This window comes from Pistacia vera, unplaced genomic scaffold (genome assembly GCF_008641045.1).
Source record: "Pistacia vera cultivar Batoury unplaced genomic scaffold, PisVer_v2 Contig40, whole genome shotgun sequence".
NCBI classification, from domain to species: Eukaryota; Viridiplantae; Streptophyta; class Magnoliopsida; order Sapindales; family Anacardiaceae; genus Pistacia; species Pistacia vera.
The window spans coordinates 1,644,859-1,667,023 of NW_022196224.1; the positions used below are offsets into that span (position 1 = coordinate 1,644,859).

Genomic DNA, 22,165 nt, shown 5'->3' on the forward strand with positions numbered 1-22,165 from the left:
ATATCAATTCACTTTTAAATTTGTATCTATATAACAACGTATACTTTTAAGAAAGGGGAAGCCCTGAGTTGAGGCCGTATGTTTGCCTTGATTCATTTAATTCTTCATTTTGGGGATCGATTATATATATATATATATATATATATATATATATATATATATATATATATATATATATATATATATATATATATATATATTCAGGTGATGAATACTGAAAAGTCCACATGGGGACTCTTTGAATTACTGGCTAAGCTATATCATGTTCATGTCTTCTCCTTTAAGAAAGCTTCAATTTTCTTCTTTTTTTCTGTTTCTTATTATTTTTTTTTTTTTGAGTAAACCCGGTAATTGTATCTCCCATGATTCGAACATAAAACCTCTAGATATAGCTGACTCTAGTGGTTAAAGGACTTTCATCGACCAGAAGAGAAGAGATAGTTCAAGTATTTTTGCAGAATTCTCTCTCATTCTCATCATTATGTTAAAATATAGAATACGAAGAATGTTAAGCTAAGTTAATTCACTACAAATTCTAAAAGATGAGGGTCTCTATTCATAAACTAATATCAACAAAATTATGATTAAACTTAACAAAAAATATAGCATAATAAGATCCTCGTAATTATACATTAGAAAATCATTATACACTAAGGAATGATGGTAAAAGAGTAAAATGAGATTCACGAGTTTATGAGTTGCAAGTCTCTCAGACATTAATAAGAGGGGCACTAAGGCTTTCACTCGGTCGAAAGTCTCAAGACTCTGAAAAATTAGATGAAATACACACAAACTAACCGAACACTCCAATGATAAAAAAGAAAAAACAAAAAAGTGGGGTGTGCAGAAGAGAGACAAGAAGCCATATCATCTTTAAACAAATAACATGGAAGATCCCTAGACAATAATAAAATAAAATAAAAATGGTTTGAAATTAATATTATCCTAAAAAGATCAACAGTTCAGCGAAAGCAGTCATGCACGTCACGTACAGACATGTGCTCTTCTTTCATATTCACATGCATGTCGACGCTGTCTCTTCTCTCTTTTTTATTTTTATTTTATTAATTAATTTTTCAGCAATTGATGAAATGACACACTTTTGATTTCTATATTATTTTTTTATGTATATACGGTGTGCTTTTGGGTACTGGTTTTGATATTCTGTGGCCTTTTTGAAATTTAAAAAAGGTTTTCTTGCTTGCTTGTTCATTATCTTCTGGCATTTGCATGGAAGCTTGGGCAACTTGTAGCTTAAATTCCCTTTATCAATAATGCTGTTAAAGAGTTATTTCCAAACCAATTGGGTTATTCATGTATATTTCATCTTGTAAATTTAATATATAATATTTATTTTATATTTTTTTTTTTCCTAACTATCCATTTTTTTGTCTGAAATATAGGTTTGGGTCGGTTTACACGTATATCCGACTAATCATAGGTGATTAGCACAACATCTCTCACCGTCATGAATCTGCTAAATCTTGAGAGTGAGAGGATTTGAACCTGATAATTAACCATTAACACTTTACATTTGGTGATTCTCCAAGTGAATTATATATATATATATATATATATATAATATATATAATAAGATGAAATGTTATGAGATTGGTTCATATAATGATGTAATGCAATAGTCGTCGATTCCAAAACCAATATACCCATTGCCAAAACCCCTCACTTAAATCGTAGATGTTCATATAGGGAATCGAATCTAAAACCGTGCATTTGCCTACACTATTCTCAGTTCGTCCTAACCATCTAGACTATCCATAGATGGGTTTTAAATTTTATTACGTTTTTGACTAAATTCCCATATATAAAATCTAGAAAGGCCAATGTTAAATGTGAACTATATAACCACTCCCTTAATTAACAACTAAACCAAACGTGTACATGCTTTATTGGAGAAGAATAATAAGGGCTATAATATGGACAATTTCAAATAGCATAAAGTCAAAAATAATGCAATTAAAAGTTTCAATCATAGGAATATTAGTCAAAGGATTTGATTGAGGTATATCTATTAGGTAGCTACCCACCATGCCCCATTGCTTAGGCATGTGCAATCTTTGAACAAATTAATTATAATATATATATATATATAATTATGAAGGTGGTCCAACACTAAATGTATTATTATATGTCACTTTGTGATCTTATTATTCTAATAATCTAGCTAGCTCTTAATTGCAATAATAATAATTTATATATTATGGTTAACTAACTATATACGTGTGAACAAAATAATGATAATAATAATGTTTGGTCAAATTAATTGATGGAAGTAGCCATGCACGATGTGTAGATACGGTTTGATTTTTAGTTTAATATTATACAATAAGATTTGTCACATTCTTCTTATATAGAAAGTGCTCCCCGTGACCTAATTTGGGATGAGCTAGCCTAGCATTAGAAAAGCTATATGCTATTTGATCAATTAGCATCTAGTTCACATTCATATATTAATATTAACTATATATACATAGTTATGTATTATTATTTTGTATAACATACTCTAAACCCCCTAAGGTTTGCCCTAATCAAATAAACCCCCTATCGTATTGGATATTGTTGTGAACCCCTTACAAAATTACAAATTGTCAAAAGTTAGGGTTGTATCGTTAAATATAACAGATAAATGGTATAAATGTAATAATATATAACAGATAAAGCTATGCTATTTGATCAACTAGCATCTAGTTCACATTCATATATTAATATTAACTATATAGATAGCTTGTATTATTATTTTTACATTATCTAAACCCCCTTGAGGTTTGCACCAATGACAAGAAACCCTCTGTTGTATTGGATATTGTTTTGAACCCTCTGCAAATTGCCAAACGTTAAGGTTTTATAGTTAAATATAACAGATAAAGGGCATAAATGTAAATGCAGTTATAAATATAACGGATATTGTTTGAAGCAAATAGCCTTTGGAATCCCAACAGATATGTTTCTTTTTTTGCAGTATTTTTTAGTGTAATGTATATTACTTTATTTGCGTAATATCCTAGCATCCTTGAGGGCATTTGTGTCATTTACTAACATGTTGATTTGCTACCACATAAAATTAACAATTTAAGCGTATGCCAGGGGTAAATAAGGTATTTAGCGCTTAGGTTATGTCAGTAACTATGACAAACAACAGGGGGTTCAATAATATCCAATACCACAGGGGTTATTGTCATAGAGGTAATTACCCCTTAATATTAATGTATTATTGCTTTTATATAATATGCTTCTTTATTCCTTAGTTTCCATGATAGTCAAAGATTTAATCTTATATTCTGAAAGACACTCGGTTTCTTCCGTCTCTAATCTTCAAATTTCTGTCCTTTAAAAATTTTAATTTCGGGGTGAAACTTTCATTAATTTTGAACGGGTTTAACAATTTCCAAATATGATTTTTGTTAAAAAAAAAAAAAAAATACCCGTACTAATAATATATCTCAGATAAACCAGAAACACATCTTATAGTTCAATATATATAATTCATTTCATCATTAAAAAAGAAACTAAATTATACGAACATATTTTCAAGATAACAGTATAAATTTAAATAATGGTTACAAAGATACTATATAATATATTTAACCTGTTAAATTATTAATTATTTTTGTATATATATACATAAAAAAATTGTAAACATATATAGGCAGATGGAAATCAACCTAACCTACCCCATTGAAAATTTGAACCTAATGCGACTGAATTATCTTGATGGCCATGTGAAGGGGAATTGAAATTAGGTCACAAAGTAACATTCGTTCATATGGTAGAGACACTTTAATATTTTCTTTTTTCTTTTATGACCCCATTCATATCAATTCACTTTTATAAATTTGTATCTATATACAACGTATACTTTTAGAAAGGGGAAGCCCTGAGTTGAGGCCGTAATGTTTGCCATTATGATTCATTTAATTCTTCATTCTGGGGATCGATTATATATATATATATATATATATATATATATATAATATATATATATATATATATATATATATATATATATATATATATATATATCTTCAGGTTGATGAATACTGAAAGTCACATGGGGACTCTTGAATACTGGCTAAGCTATATCATGTTCAGTCTTCTCCTTTAAGAAAGCTTCAAGTATTCTTTTTTCTTTCTGTTTCTATTTTATTTTTATTTTTTTTGTTTGAGTAAACCCGGTAATTGTATCTCCCATGATTCGAAAATAAAACCTCTAGATATAGCTGACTCTAGTGGTTAAAGGACTTGTCATCCGACCAGAGAGAAGAGATAGTTCAAGTATTTTGCAGAATTCTCTCTCCTATTCTATCATTATGTTAAATATAGAGAATACGAAGAATGTTTAAGCTAAGTTAATTCACTACAAATTCTAAGATGAGGGGTCTCTATTCATAAACTATATCAACAAAAATTATGATTATAACTTAAAACAAATAAATATATAGCATAATAAGATCCTCGTAATTATACATTAGAAATCCTTATCACCATAAGTGACTGATGGTAAAAAGAGTAAATGAGATTCACGAGTTTATGAGTTTGAAGTCCTCTCCGCATTAATAAGAGTGGTCACTAAGGCTTTCACTCGGTCGAAAGTCAAGACTCTGAAAAATAGATGAAATACACACAAACTAACCGAACACTCTCAATGATAAAAAAGAAAAAAAAAAAGTGGGGTTTAGCAGAAGAGAGACAAGAAGCATATCACTTTAAAACAAATAACATGGAAAGATCCCTAGACAATAAATAAAATAAAATAAAAAATGGTTTTGAAATAATATATTATCATAAAAGATCAACAGTTTCAGCGAAAGCAGTCATGCACGTCACGTACAGACATGTGCTCTTCTTTCTATTCCATGCATGTCGACGCTGTCTCTTCTCTCTTTTTATTATTTCTTATTTTAATAATTAATTTTCATGCAATGATGAAATGACACACTTTTGATTCTATATATTTTAGTATATTACGGTGTGCTTTTGGGTACTGGTTTGATATTCTGGGCCTTTTGAAATTTAAAAAAGGTTTCTTGCTTGCTTGTTCATTATCTTCTGGCAGCATTTGCAGGAAGCTTGGGCAACTTGTAGCTTAAATTCCCTTATCAATAATGCTGTTAAAGAGTTTATTCCCAAACCCAATTGGTTATTCATGTATATAATCATCTTGTAAATTTTTATATAATATTTATTTTATACTTTTTTTTCCTAACTATCCTTTTTTGTCTGAAATGATGGTGGGTCGGTTTACACGTATCTGCTACTAATTTATAGGTGATTAGCACAACATCTTCACCGTCATGATCATCTGCTTAAATCTTGAGAGTGAGAGGATTTGAACCTGATAATTAACCATTATACACTTTACATTGGTGATTCTCAAGTGAATATATATATTATATAATATAATATATAATATATATATAAGATGAAATGTTTGAGATTGGTTCATATAAATGATGTAATGCAATAGTCGTCGATTCTCACCCAAATATGGATGATTTGATTTAGGCGATGATAATAATGTTTATATCCATTCTTTAAGACTAAAGACAATTTATTGGATTCAAAAGTAAAAAAAAAAAAAAGTATCATTTAGTGTTTATTATCATTGTCAACGCAGAATATCAAGGTTTTAAAAACATGTAAATATTCACACCAAATAATTTTTGTAATATGTTAAAAAAAAAAATCCAATATTACAACTTTTGTTAGAAAAGAAGTGCAAGGATGAGTTTAAGGTGCACGGTTCCAGATTCAAATCCCTCTTGCCTCCAAAATTTAAACAGGTGATCATGACGGTGAGATACTTTACTAGTCACTATAAGATTAATCGACGCACACACAAACTGGGTGGACAACCTGTTTGAGTTTAAGAAAAGAAAAAGGTAAGAGAGGTATTAAAGATACATGTGCACATGGCAATTAAAAAAAACTTAAAAGTGATGAGAGTATTAAGAAATAAGAAAATCAAATACTCATGTTAATTAATAATTAATTAAGGGATTAATTAATTTAATTAAGGCATGAACCTATCACAGATTGTCACAATCTAGGAAGAATTATACAGATTTTGGACTGAAATCATATTCTCATTAAGGTGGGACCAAAGAGAAGATCAAATGTCTTGAGTGTGGTAGACAGTTGCTTATCACCCAATAATCAACACTAAATCAGTCCTTTTTTTTTTTTTTTTGTAATTAATTTACGACTATCACTTGCTTGCACATGACTTTGTTTACCACATTTTGCCAGCTAAGCACCACCTGCCCAATTAAATTCAAAATTTCTTCTCATCTTCAACTCCTTTTACGGATTCCTCACTTTCTTGGTATTTTCCACCCTTGATTCACCATTAATATTCATAGAGACAATCAAAATATAAAATAACAAATAAATACCATTTTAATGGTACGTGCACAAGACGATGTTTAACTTGGTTTAAATTCCAGTTGACAATTTCACGCTGAAATCCATGGTACTCCCCAGTATTTTGGCCCTCGTTTCCATAAACAAACCCAAACTTTCTCAAATCTTTCTACATTTTCTTGAATAAGAGCTTGCTACATTTTTTTTATTCTTTTCTCAATTATTATTATGTTTTTATAATCCGAGAAATTTCCGACCTGATTTTGCGAAACCAAGTTCAACACTGAAGTTTCCGTCGAACCCTATAATATTTGAGAAACAAAAATACAATCCGTAAATCTAAGAAACCATCATTATAGTGAACCAAATACCAGCTGGGCATGTGGAAAGTTGCAATTTAGGTATGGGCGACCCATCTCTTGGTGGCCCATTGGTTCATAAAAGTGATGCACTACAAAATTTGCCCACGGATATCTCCTCATAATTAGCCTCTTCTTGCTTACTAATCAAGATTTTTTTTTTCCCCGATAAATCGATAATTGCCTCTATGACTCAAAACAAGACCTTTTGGGTATAATAACCTCAGTGGTTGAACGGTTTGTCATCCAGCTATAAAGGAGAAGTCTGATCAAGATTTTTTAATAATTTTTCTTCCAAAAAGATAGATTTCACTTCTAATTTTGCCAAATTGGGCAAGTGAAGAACAATTAAAGGTACATTTTATCCTCTCTCCCTCAACTCTTCTTTTAAAATTGTACATTTTTTTGCCCAACACAAAGCTACAAAATCAAATTCTTAGAACCAAAATTAGGAAATTAAACTACAATACATCGTTAAACTCGGAGCTCCAACCTTAAATCAATGCCTAAAATCGGGTCCGGTATGATGATGAATCAAGTACTCATCCCCACCGTTCGATACTCCGAAAAATGAATTTTGAGTAAGGAATTGTTGTTGTTGGCTCTTTGCAAGTCCCTTTGCCTCCTAAGCTCCATTACCTTCCTATGTGAATTTGAATGTTTTGTCGATACAATGTTGGACTTGCTGCGGGTCGGTATTCAGGCCACAACCGACCGACTTGTATCGAACTCCACATGCATTACACAATGTTTGGACCCATAGGTCCGGTTCGCCATTGTGGGGTCTTTTCCGCCCCACAATGCAAGCATTTCGAATTGACCCTAAGTCTGTATTCAAACTTGAGCTCGAGTTCTCACGTTTCATAATTGGTGCTTTCGGAGACACATGAAGAAGACGCGTGGACCAATCGCAAGGTGCTGCACGGGAGCGCTGGACCGAGCTTTGCCGGCAATGGAGTTTCGGGTAGGAAAGCTGGGTGTTGGGTTTCGGGCTTGTGGATTCCGAAATTCGGGTGGAGAGGAGGAGGATTCGGGTCTGAGTGGTTTGGATCCAGATAACAAATGCATGTGATTGTGCTGTAAAGTCTGGTCTATTGAGAATGAATCCTCCACAAAATTTGAGAGCATTCGAGCTCAGCCAAGTCATCATACTGTAAAATTCCCCCCCAAAAAAAAAAAAAAAAAATCACAATTTAATTAGAATTCAATTGATTGAAATATTAATATAAACACATACATTTTTATTACTGAATTTTGTTAAATTGTAATTCAGAATTAAATAAAGCCTTTTTTTTTTTTTTTTTTTGCACATTTTATACAATTATAAAAATTTAAATTTGAGGATTTCACACGAAATTTTAAATTTTCAAAAATGAAATTTAAGAAATGAGAAATTTACCGGCACACATAATTCGCCGGAGAACTGGGAATCAGCGAAGCTGTTGCTGCTGCGGCAGCCACCGAACTTTCCGGCGAAGCTGTTGTCTCCGCCGGAAGCTGCGGAATTGCACGTGATGGTGGAGGAACAGTGGAGTTGCCAGTGACATTGTCTAAGAGAGCGCCGTTTTCAATGATAATCCCATCGTCGTTGGAGAAATCGAGCAGGTCTTCAATAGTGAAGTTGAGTTCTCGCCGGGTTTCTGCTCGGCGGCAATCGTTTCCGGCGAGAAACTGTTCGCTGACGTCGCATTGAAGTAACCTCCGATAGAAATCGGGTGTCTCCATAACAAAATTCCTTTAAAACAAAAACAAAAACAAAACAAGAATTGTACTAAAGTAACCGGAAAGAATAAAAAAATGTTGCAAGAAAGTGAGTGTTGCCAGAAAGTGTCTTTCTAGAAAACGGAGAAGAATGAAGAGAAGAGGAGAAGAGTGGTGTGAGAGACTGAGATGGTGGGGGGGGGGAAGGTGGGGGGTTTTGAGGAGTGAAGGAAGGGCAAAATGGGAAATAGAAAAAGGAAGGAAGAGCATCTATGTTCATGGCTAAGTGGTCGAATTTTATAATGGGGGGAAGTGACTTGCAAGTTCTGTAAAGGGTTAAATATTTTAATTATAATTAATTAATTTAAAAAATTTATCGATTTAGGGAAGGGGTTATTATAATTTTTGTTTTGAGTGAGGGAAGTGAAGAGATATGATGAGCTGGCAAAAAGGTAAAGTTGGTTTAGCTTTAAACAAAGGTAAAGTTAAGTGAATCATTTTACCAAAGAGGAAAGGGATAATCAAGCAATTAAGACATGTTAAAGGGATTAATTAAGATTCTAATCTCTACAGTTTTGTTACTAAGAAGCATCATATCATTTAAATGAGCACATTTAATTTAATTAATTAATTAACAAAAAAAAAGAAAAAAAGAGCAAGTTTGACCGTCATAACTTTTTAACTATGTATAAAAAAAAATATGTTTTAATATTAAATATAGATATTAATATATCACTTTGTTTATTTATAATTCTCATTTATTAGCATATCGGTTGTTCTATAGTTACTGATGATACGTAATTTTAAACCAACTAGAGGTATATGATTGACAACGTTAGAACCATGTAAGATGTGTGTATGATCCCGATGGATCAGCAATAACATGATGAATGTGCAAGGATTAATACAAAACATTAAGAATAAAGAGATTTTTTTTTTGAAGTGGTTCGACTGCTCGTAACCCGATACTTACATCCATTGTTACGTTATTGAATGTATTAAAACAATAATTTGATTTACAAATATTTTGCAATTGGCTTTCTGTGACGTATTCTCTATTTCTAGGTTTATCTACTGCCAGTTACACGGTTGAGTTGGAGATGAACTCAAATTCGATAAAACGGCGTCCACTGTTATGTTATTGAATGTATTGAAATGGTAATTTGATTTACAAGGAGTTTGCAATTGGCTTTATGTGACCTATTCTCTCTCTCCCCCCAGAACTATATTATAAGAGTAATGCTACAGTTATCGAATTTGTGCACTACATGATGTGACAAAATTCTAACTGTTGATTTATTATCAGTTAATATTAATCAACTGTCAGAATTTTACCACGTCATTCGGTGCACAAATTCGGTGTAAACTTTTCGGTAACTCTATCATTTTCCATATTATAACTAGGTTTATCTAGTGCTAGCTACAAAGTTCAGTTGGAGATGAACTCAAGTTTGATAAAACAACGTCCACTGTTACGTTATTGAATATATTGAAACGGTAATTTGATTTACAAGAAGTTTGCAATTGGCTTTCTATGACCTATTCTCTCTCTCCCCTATAACTATATTATAACTGGGTTTATCTAGTGTCAATTACACGGTTGAATTGGAGATTAACTCAAATTTGATAAAACGACGTACACTATTATGTTATTGAATATATTGAAACAACAATTTGATTTATAAGGAGTTTGCAATTGGCTTTTTGTGACCTATTCTCTCTGTTTCCCAGAAACAGATTAGAAATGAGTTTATCTAACTAAGTTTATCTAATGTCAGTTGCACGATTAAATTAGAGATAAACTCAAATTTGATAAAACGACATACACTGTTATGTTATTGAATATATTGAAACAACAATTTGATTTACAAAGAGTTTGCAATTGACTTTCTGTGACTTATTCTCTTTGTCCCCCATAAATATATTATAAATGAGTTTATCTAACTGAGTTTGTCTAATATCAGTTACACGGTTATATTGGAGATGAACTCAAATTCGATAAAAGAGAATAGTAGCATGATCTTCAACCTTGATCATGTAATTCATATCGCAAAATATTTACATACCAAAAAAGATTTTATCTGCTCCAGAGTTTCTGCACAACAGTTACTTTGTTTAAAAACTTAGTATATATGGTATTATTTAATAAAATTTATATGATTATTCACAAATCAGAACCAGGTAAAAAAATGGAAGAGGGTGCAAATAAAAAGGTCAAACGGCATCGCACTATTGAGAATTAAATAATAAATGAAGAAACAAATTAAGAAAATTGAAAATTCAACCCCAAAAGGAATCGATCTACAAGAGCAGGTTTTGTCTCTGTGATTCGTACATTAGTGTCCAAGTTTACAGCCGGATTCCTCTGCTCTTAATAATTTTTTTCTCTTTGGGAATTGTGCTTTTTATTTTTATTTTTTATTTTACTGATTTTCTTTTATTTTTTTAACCTTTAATAAATTGTTCATAACCCTCTTATTATATTCTCTTCCCACGTTTAAGCACGATGCTTACAGCTCAACTTCTACCCAAGTAACGGTCATGATCTCATCCACGTGGCTCCTTTTCTCTTTTGATCTTTTCCCCTACGGTTAAATTTAATCGACTTTCATTAATCATTGTTAACAATTTAATGGTTTTGGTACAATTACATTATTGTAATGTTCTTACACGTCCTTAAAAATTGGTACATAATAGGATATTCTTTATAATTCTGATTTATTTATAGAAAAATATTGTTTATTCCTATAATTATTTAAAAAAAAATCATTTTCGATTTTTAAAATCAGGTTTATTTTATACCCTATGAGGTTAGTCATAGGGATGGTTTTTATATAAAGTAAACGACCTTTTTTTTTAACTAAATAATGACCTAATGACATTTTTTTACCCATAAACTTTTAAAATACTGTTTTATTATTCATATTTATATTTCGTTTTCAATTCCGGCATTGTTGTAACCTCACACCACCACCATTCTTTTTCCCGATCATCACTCATCAAAACCCCTCAAACCATACTCTTATCGACCTCACCAATCGAACGATTAAGGTTTGTGAAACCGTCCCTCCTAAGTCAAATTTCAATCTATCTCAACCACTATAATCAACCTTTCACCACCAAAAGACTCATCGGTCTTCTCTATTCAAAAACCCCAATAACCTGAACCGAGTTTGCTATCTGTTCAGTGTTGGAATATAAATTTGAGTAATAAAGTGATATTTTAAAAGTTTATGAGTGAAAAAATATCTTTAAACTATTATTTGGGTAGGAAAAAGTCGTTAACTATTTTATATACTATTAATGTTTTAAAATTGTTTGAGCGTTTAATATTTATCAATCTTTATTAGGTGGAGGAAATTAATTCATTAACCTCTATAAAGTATTATAAAGAAACCTTCTAATAAGAGATATTTGATATTTTATCATAATTATTGATGCATTTAATATTAGTCGGTTTCACAGGATATATAAATAATCCTAATAACTCCACCAAAAAAAGATTTTATTTACATACTGTTTAACTGTTTTTAAGTCCTATAACAAGTTGTGTAATAAAAATAGGATTGTAAACTATATAATTATAATGGTCGATTATTTTTGCTTAAATGATTGAGTATTTCAAGTTAAAAAATATTCTAAAATGTTATGTGAATTTGTTGAATAATGTTAAATTATCATATTTGTTAATATAATACATGATTTATTTATCTCGACTTATTTATTAACATTTATAAGATAAAAAAAAAAAAAAAAAGAGTAAATGACATTTTCCCACTCAAGGTTTGGCCTAAATACACTTTTTCACCCGAAAAGTTTCAAAATGATACTTTTCGACCCATCGTTAAGATCAGTTAGTTATATTTGTTAACTGATATGGTATAATCAATGTAAAGATGAAACTACCATTTATTATTTGAATCCAAATTCAAATTCATACCCAAACTTGAACTCCATCACCTTAACCAAACTGCAACCCACCTCTACCATGCAACCATCAACCACCATCCGACGATCCCAACATATCCCCTCTATGCCTTCACTGTCATCCCACCATCATTCTTCTCACACAAAATGTCTGACGAACTCAACGATCTCTGTCTCTTTCGCAACGTCTTCGTTGCCCAACATGCACCCATTGGCCATCATTCCACCACCACCACAGTACCCCGATCCCAACCCATCTCCGTCACACCCAAATTATAACCCACCCCTAAACAGTCGTCACATTAGCCACACAAAGCAAATTGCTTCCAACATCCACAGCCCACCCGCCGCCTATTCCTATTCCTAGCCCTATCCCACAACCACCAATGGACATCACCTCCATATCACCCTACCACATCGTATCCCTATCACCTTAACCAAATTGCACCCCACCCTCTACCACGCACCCATCAGCCACCATCCCACCACCACCATGAGCCATTACTCTTTCTTCAACCCATTTTGGCTCTAAGCTCAACAATTGGTCGGAATCTTGCTAGCCCAATGGCACTAGATTTGGGGCAGATTTGGTGTGATTGGGGGTGGAGGATTTAGTGCGATTCAGCCAAAATCGCACCCAACCAAGTGCGACTCAAGGGGTGGGGAAGAAAGGTAAAAGGGTTTGATTTAGGGTTTTTTTTCCCCTAAGTTTATATATAGGGGGTAAAAAACATAGTTACCTTTTGACTGTTTGTTGAATTTACCATTTTATCTTTTTCAATTAAAGTTAACCGTGGGCGGGTGGGATAGTGTCGATTTTAAACTTTTCAGATGGGAAAATGTCTTTAGACCAAACCTTGCGTGGGAAAATGTCATTTAGTAAAAAAAAAAAAAAAGTGAAGTCATTTGAAATTTCCACCCATGACATGAGCAAGGGGGTTATTTTCACATGCAAAATTATTCCTAAGCTTAATTAAAGCCTTTAAATCATTGGAAGAGCCGAGATGCTTAAGAATTAACAATTCAGTAATAAAAAATTAATTAATCTGTATTTTTACCGACACTACAGGGTGTATTATTGGACACAAATCCCAATGTTAATGTTAATTGCAGCTTGGTAATTGGATAAGGTTAGCTAGTTATATTATTTATTACTACATACGAACCTTATCCCTTTTTTTATTAATAGAAATTAATTCATCTTTTAATATTTTAGGATTTATTAAAATAAGAATTTAGAAAATAGAGAAGAGAAGTGTGAAAGTGAGAAAAACGACGGCGTATTATGTTTAATCAGAATTAGAATTATTTATTAACATCAAGAGAAATTCTTTTAATTGAATTCAAATCATAATATGTAATAAATTCTAAATTTATTGAGTTAATTTTAAATAATAAATTAATTGATTTTACATAATATTTTATTATTAATGAATCTAATGATTGATTAGTAGTTCTATAATATAATAAGATTAGTAAAGGGACTGCCCATCCTAAGGATGCAAGCAGTAAAATCTTTAAAAAGGTTAGTTAAAGCTAATTAAGTTTAATTTAATTAATTAATTAGTTAGTTAGTTAGTAATAAGTGGGTCCACGGACACGTGACAGAGGAGGTGGATGCTGTCAGCAATCATGTGAGTACTTTGAGGTTTTGAAAATCCAGCCAATGAGAGTGGGTCAAATGCCAAGTGGCAGGAATCAACTGAGTCATTATGCCCCTCACTTTCCTTTCTTGCTTCCTCACACGTGCGTTGTGCTTAGCATGTCTACACCTACTAACATGGTTGCACGTGCTCATTGGTCACCTGCTTTGCACACCCACCCGCACGTGCCTTTCTCCCTTGATATTTTGCCTTTGAACTTGGGGTTCAATTGAATTATTGAACTCTCAAGTTTTGTTTTTTTATTTTATTTTCTCAATTATTGCCCTTCAAAGTGTTCTACTTCTTAATTAAGGGTACTAAATTTGCTTGCTCAAAATTAAGGCTAATTAAGAGTTTACATGGGTTTTGGTTGCACTCAACTTAGTTTATTATTATTATTATTATTATTATTATTTTAATGATCGAGAGTGTCTGGCCAGCTTACACGCACCTCAATTAATCATTCAGGATCCTAAAACTATTGACCGGATAAGAGTTCTAGTGGCTACCCCTATTAGCACTACAGGAGAGATTCGAACTTAGGATCTTTAGAGTAATATACCTAAGAGTCTCTATCGAATCACTCGACCACCCAGAAATAGTTAACTTAGTTTATTAATGTGTACAACTAAATATAATTTAGGGATATTACTATATACATCATAGTAAGGTTATAATGTCTTTTTTTTTATTCCTAATAATCTCAAGGTTTTTTTTAAGGGTTTTTAATATTTTTAAATAACTATTTTATATTTTTAATCCTAGTTCTATGAACCCCATAAAAGGAGGTGAGTAAGAAGTAAGAACTAAAAAGTATTATATATTACATATTTGTCGATAAGATTAGAATATTATATAATAAATTCAGTGCAAAGATGATAAATCGTATTTGTATCGAAAATTGGTAAAAGATATGATACCTGTATCTAAACATAAACATTTCAAAGCTTCTTACATTGAACTAAACCCACTTACAAGAAACTTCTTTCCATGTAGTCATCTCACTATCGTCCCATCATTGGTTTAAGTAATGGAGATCCTATAGAAGGCACTACAGTTTGTGGGATATGAAATTTGAGTATCTTGTATCTAGATTTGATGAGCTCTATTGACCCCATTTAAGGTCAAAACAAATAATCAAGACGAGAGATAAACATCCATATGCAAAGTATTAAATGCTTTGCCTTGGCCCTTCATCTAATAGCCCTCTGTGTCTCAAAGATGGAGACACTGTTAGATAATTTAAATTCTTAATGCAAATGTCCTAAGTTGATCCCAGAAACTAAAAATTGCATACTTCGGTAAAACATCTTCTATGGAAACTCCAAACTTTTCTTTTACCCGAGAATCACATGAACTACCCAAACTTACGTTTAACGATCAATGGAACAAAGTGGTAAGCAAGCTGCCCACCATTTTCCCGGTTCGGAAAATACTGCCTCTGGCACCCGGAAAAAGAAGTTTTAGAAGCAGCCCCTAGACTTCACATAAACCTGTTCCTATCTCAATACATAAACATAAATGCTCATATCTCAATACATAATCTGTGCTACGAATGCCAAGGGCAAACTGTTGCTTTCGACTAACATCTCACTGCTACTGAGTAATCTACAATAGTCCTGATAACCTAAACTTGATGCAAACTTTAATTAAAGGTTCTGTATAGAGAGTTAAGAATAAAATCTGTTTACTATTAGCACATACTCATGTCTTACTAATGGTATTGGAACCCTAATCAACTTTCTCAAGTTTAACACAAACATTGACCCATTTCTAAGTCGAACTTTTACCATTTCCTTGAACAGAAAACTTAAATAGCTCAAATTCATGTACCCCACCCTCGTTCCATCAGTGACTGATAATAGCATCAAAGGATCAAAAGACCTCCTATGATATGATCAATCATCTTTAGATTGAAAACCAAGCAGAGGTAACTAGCACCACAAAATTATTTCTTAAAGTATTTAGCTGATTATAAATTGATGTACAAGCAATAGAAATAGTAAGAACCAACATATAATTACAGTCATTCATCAGATACATCCCATAAAGTTGACAAACAGATATACAGGGAAGCTACGGAATATGGATCAAATACATATTATCTGGTAAAACAAAAACAAAACTGAACATTCACAAAAAATATCCAGATGGTCTTCTTAAGAGTTGGAACAAGTATCTGAGTATCTCATATGAAACCACATATCTGTCTTCATGACATAAAACTGAGGTTTTTCATAGAAGTTAAAAGTTCAAAACTTTAAAGTTCAAATATTTCCATAAAATATCACTGAAACTACGCAATAATGTAAAAAGAAGCAAGGTTTCACGTGAAGAGTCCCAACAGAAGTTAATTTTTTGTCATGAATTCCTAACAGAAGGTAATAATGAGGATCTGAAACATGATCCTGCAGTACATGAGAGAACCGAAAAACTTTTAAGTTCTATGGCTCAACTGCTGTCACCTGTCGCCAATCCCCCTCTGCTGCTTCTTCCCACAATGTTACATTGTTGTTCCCATCAGCCACAGCCAATATGTTTCCAGTCATTGACCAATTGACTCTCCAAACAGGGGTCTTGAAGTCATTCAACACCTTACCATCCCATTGATCTCCTTCCCTGGCCACAGTCCATATGATAACTCTTCCGTCCTCGGAGGCACTTGCAATAGTAGATTTTGGAAGCCCCAGGTTGGGTGCCCAAGCGACATCTCTAACCCAATCAGTATGCATTTGAAGAGCTGGAAAGCAGTCCATCTTCCAAAGCCCATTGTTCAGCTTCCACACCTTCACAGTGTTATCACAACCACCCGAGCAAAGCTTCTGAACTGGGTCAAGCAAGCCAGAACCCACAAGTGCACCAGGCGCCGTTGATGGGGCCCATGAAACAGAAGTCACACCAACTGGGTGAGCTTGGTCAATCCTTGATGAATCCCAGCCACCATCAGCTCTTGCAGTAAAAACTGATATGTTCCCATCAGATGAACCACAAGCCAAACATAGACCGAGTTCATGAGGAGCCCAAGCAATTGAATTGACCGAAGATTTATGGTCATCAAAGACATGAGCTTGACTCCACTCATTATTATTACCCTCCTTCCATATTATGACATTCCCATCATAGGAACACGAAGCAAGTAGTGATCCAAACTTCGGGTGAGCCCATGCCACCTCCCAAACAGGTCCTTTGTGACCATTCAGCTTAGCCAAATGCTGAGAGGTGTTATTGCCCACACCTATGATCTTAATTGAGTAGTCTGACGATGCAGTGGCAATGCGCTTACCATAGTAATCCATTGCCACGTCATGGACTGTGTCTTCATGACCAGGTTCAATCTTCAAAGAAGGCATTTTCTCCAATTTTTAAGCTACAATTTTAACAATTACAAAATATTCTTCCCTCGAATGGGTCCCTACAAAAAATAACCCAAAAATTGATTCCATTACAAAAAAAATTCTTTCCCTTCTTACTCACAAACCCTCTTGCTTGTTTGCTGAGAAAATGCTATAAACTTAAAAGTACGATGCAAGTATATACTTTTTAACCTTTTGGGCACCAAAAATGAACATCTAAAAATTCAAAGTTTCCACTTTCCTAACGTCTTCTCAAAAACCAAATAGACCAAAATCTAAATATCATAACAAAAATGAAAAAGAAAGCTTCTATTGATCATATTGGATCCTTACAGAAATATATATAAAAAAAAAATCCCTAAATTCAGATACATTGAATCAATTAGTGATAGATCAAATCAAATCAATTAAAATTAATCGATCAAACAATTAGTGAATAAATCTGAGAACACGAAATGTAGGAAATAAAACATGATCAATCAAGCGTATGAATTGACTTATAAAAAATCCTAACCAAATTGTATCTCTTGGGAAATTAAATCAAACCTTTATGAGGACGAAGGCCAGGACAGAAACGATGCAGTTTCGATACAAAGCTGAGCCGAGAATGGAGTAAGTAAGAAGACGACCTCCTTGTGGATGATTGCCAATTAAGAGAAGAGAAAAATAAAATGGGCCTAAGAACTGTTAATCGGGCCGCACCAATGATCCTTAAGAACTGTCAATTGGGCTGGTTCCGCCCAATGACCAACAAAACAGATAAAGCCCATAGGGTTACGATACCGTGCTGGTAACATTGTCGAACTAGTTTTATATTAATGTCTAGGAAGGATTCAATTATATTTTTGTTTTTCCTTGAATTTTGAAAAATTTTCGATTAATGTCTGATACCAATAGAAGTGGTATGAAATTTGTTTACGTTTAATATTACATGTTTTATTTCAAAGCTAGTCATCATTACTTTATTTTAATGTTTTAAAACCCGACCCAAGGTGAAACCTGACAAAGTTATTGGGTCCTAGGTTGATCGGAGGGTCAAATTGATGTCCAAAAGTTTGAAATCTAACAAAAATACCCTTAAAAATTATTGTAACTCATTATAGGTTTGAAATCTTGCAAAAACATCCCAAATACTATCGTCGGCGTCGACAAATAAGGCACGTTTCCAGCAACGACAACACTCCCCTCAGCCTCTTGACCAAAACTCATCTCACACCTCCCCCATTCACCTCCCCAATCGCCAGTTGATTCACTCACCAAAAAGCCCTAACATTATAGCCCTCAATTGTTTACAGATTGATGTTTAAATTTCTAGGGTTTTCAATGAATAGGAAAATGTGTAACCTGACCTGGTGAAGGTTGTGAGTCCCAGTTGAACTGGTTCAATTGGCCGGATTAGGTCGGGTTTTAAAACACTGATTTTACTATATTTCCATGTTATGACTCTTTACATTATATGTAACAAGGCTTATAATATTAATGCTAAGTTGGTATCACATAAATTTGGTTTTATTGTTATGTGATGAAAAACTTTAATACTTTATATATAAACTTTTTATACTATCTTTTTTTTTTTATTTTTTTTTTTTTATTTTTATTTTTTAATTTTATTTTATATTTTTAATATTTTTTACTTGACAAACATGCAATATTTTCATTTTAGTTTAGAGTAATATTTTGTATATTTAACATTACTTATTAATTAAACTATATGTTGTTGCACAACCAAGACTGAACATTTCCCAGTTAAATCTTTTGAAGCAAGCAAATCTCCCATGACTCCAATCTCTGGAAATTCACTCCATTCTTTGAGTCCTGAAGTCTGTGGATCTTCAATGTTGTATCTTCTCCCAACAATGATGAGATCAAATTCATTCACCATGGAATGAATAACGTTAACTGTTTCGCGTCCATCGTTTACTACATGCTTAATATAGTTGATATATTCATTGCTCTTAGCATCCCTGAGAACCTCGGAATCAAGAATTTTTTCCCAGTCTACTTCGCCCTCATCACTCTTGGCAATGAATTGTGCTACTGTAAGCCTGACTTTCTTGTTCCGAGCCATTCTTTTGGCTAGTGTCAACGCCTCGCGGTCATCGTTGCCACTGAAGAATAGCATAGCTACATTGGAGTGTGATTCTGCCGGTGCATCTGAGTGAAAGGGTCGCCTTATATTGCCATGATCGATGAGGATTCCTACAGAACAAGGGGCTTTTTCTAGGACTCTAAGGTTTAGATTCCGGATGGTGTGGTCTTCGGATTCGAGTGTGCCATCGATGTACCATGTTCGATGAAATGGGAGGACGATAAGAGAGGCAAGCTTGTTAAGTGCAAGAGTACAGATATCATCATGCATAAACTTTGGTGGACAGATAGCTGTGAAGGCATTCAATGTCACAGCTCCCCAATGATTTCCCTCAAATTTCTTGAAAGAAAGAATGACATTTTCAGAATACCAGTAACCAGATTGGCTTTTACTCCTCTTTTGATGCGAAAGGAAAATTGGGGCTGCAACCCCACTAAGCTTGACTAGGTGAAGCACATTAACAGCTAGAGGGGTTTCTGTTGTTGGATATGAGATGTTCAACATGTTGATGACTGATGTGACATTGTTTGGAATATGAATGCAAGTAACAATTTGCAGTTCTGCATCAATTTTGGCATCCATAATTTTCCTTATTTGATAGCCTGCATATTTCCGAAAGATCACGAGACAATTTTCTCACCAAAACAGGCACAATGCTTGCACTGAATGTTACGAAAACAAGTCCAGCATGGTAAACTTCTGGAGACAGAACCTGCGTTTGATATAGGAACAAGCAAAATTGTCACTACTTTGATTTGATTGAATTAAAATGAAGTTTTAGATTAACTGTCAAGGTTGATTAAATACCTTTCCATCACTCATGAAGGTATAGACAGCTAGCTCAATAATTCCTTTGGCGCTCAATATGAGAGCAAGAGAAAATGCATCAGGTTTATGCATTTTCTTATACAGTAAAGGCCCCAGACATGACAAAAATTTCACTAGTAAAGTCATACTAGCAATAACTGCATACTCTTTTACCATTTCGTTTCTGAAATCAAGAGTTAACCTTTGCAATCTCATGGAACATGTTGTAACAAATATTGGAACAAACAAACCTGTAGCCATACACTCGAATTTCTCCACCAGAGCAGATCCTAATGGGGGTCCATGTGGAACAGCCAGACCAAGAACATAAATCACCATGAGGGAAAACTTATTAAACCCTTCAGGAATAAGCCTCAGACTGATCAGGAACACCACCACTATTGCGTAAATGCAAGTTTGATTGGCCTGCCGCCCTTCAGGGGTTAATTTCACTATCAAAAGCATTGCTGGTCGGAGCACAATCGCAACAGTAAAAATGAAGCAGAGTATAGTTCCTAGTTCAGGAATAACAACATATCTAGGAATTCCTTGAATCGTTCCTAAAGCAACGGAGACGCCAATTATACAAATAAAAGCAAGAAAGTCAGCAATAATCGCGGTTGAGTGTGCTAGTCTGCCAAGATCTGAGTTAAGGATTTTCAGTTCTATAAGAAGGCAATGAATAACTGGAAAAGATGTCATATAAAACAATGGTGAAATATAAAAGATGCTAGTTAATTCTTTCTGGTGGTGGCTGAACATTACTATGCTTGACATGGCGTATATCATCGGTGCTAGGGTGGATATAACAGCTAGATAACACGCCCTTGCTCCACCTCTTGTTACCATGCTAATGTCCATTTTCACTCCACTCAGAAAGACAAAAACTGTATAGCCGAACTCCCCTAAGGTGCCAAGCAATTGTACAGTGTCTTCTGACATAAAAATACCTAACCATTGTTTTGGAAGTACTGCTTCAGATAATAATACACCAGCCTGGTTTATAATAAAAAGAAATGCAAATTAGTACCTCAAATAATGGAAATATTTATTGACATTCCCGAGATTTTAACATACAATGATTTGGGAGGTCATGATTGGGAGGCCTAAATGTTTGAGCACATAATGAAAGCCTTGAGTGAGGACAAAGATCAAAACTATGATCAACTGAAGTCTTGGAGATGCATAATCAAGCCATTTATAATCTTTATCACCAAATTCCCTCAACAAGCCATCAGAGTTGATCTTAGGAGGAAGTAAAATGCAACTCTCAGTTGGGTATCTCTGATGGCCGCCTGCACTGTTGTTCATATTGGAGTATCAAAAACAAAAGAAGAAAGAATTCGATCTAGAAGAGAAGAGAAGAGATTGTGTCGAAATTGATTGAAGAATCAGAAGGAGAATGGAAATAGTAGATAAAAAGGAAGGGCTTAAAACTTGGAAACAGTTGCTGTTTTAGCTTATTTTACACATCTCCAGTTATTCTCAGCCATAATCAAGTGCACTTTCTTGTATGAATTTGGTGCCTGCACAAATAAGATCTACTGTTAATTTGCTATACTAAATTGACAGTGGAACTGAAGTGCCACTACTGCTGTTCATCTCATCATATATATATATATATATATAAGAATTTTCACTACTCTTTTAAGATAAACTTTTCTGTTATACAATTAATGATTCTCATCACATTGTTGCGAACTTCTGCAACAATTTAGGACATCTTAGCTATTCATTATCTTACTTAAAGATAACTTATATTGGATGGAAAGTAGCACTACAGCCCATAGGGTTACGAAGATTGAACCGGTTTGATAACATTATCGAATCAATACTATATTATTGTCGAGAAAGGATTGAATTGGATTGTTTTCCTTGAATTTTGGAAAATGTTGGGTCATGTTTGAT

The 22,165-nt window shown here is 33.4% G+C and overlaps 1 protein-coding gene and 2 pseudogenes across 1 annotated transcript; all 3 read right to left on the bottom strand.

The window, feature by feature from the left end:
* Positions 1-7,236: 7,236 nt before the first annotated feature.
* On the bottom strand, positions 7,237-8,462 carry LOC116141519 (annotated as a pseudogene).
* A 7,676-nt stretch (positions 8,463-16,138) lies between these two features.
* On the bottom strand, positions 16,139-17,685 carry LOC116141656 (protein transport protein SEC13 homolog B-like). The gene has a single exon (XM_031427141.1). The coding sequence runs from the start codon at positions 17,356-17,358 to the stop codon at positions 16,453-16,455; it is 906 nt and encodes a 301-aa protein (XP_031283001.1). The 5' UTR covers positions 17,359-17,685; the 3' UTR covers positions 16,139-16,452.
* Positions 17,686-19,063: 1,378 nt separating this feature from the next.
* On the bottom strand, positions 19,064-21,568 carry LOC116141587 (annotated as a pseudogene).
* Between the last annotated feature and the right edge of the window lie 597 nt (positions 21,569-22,165).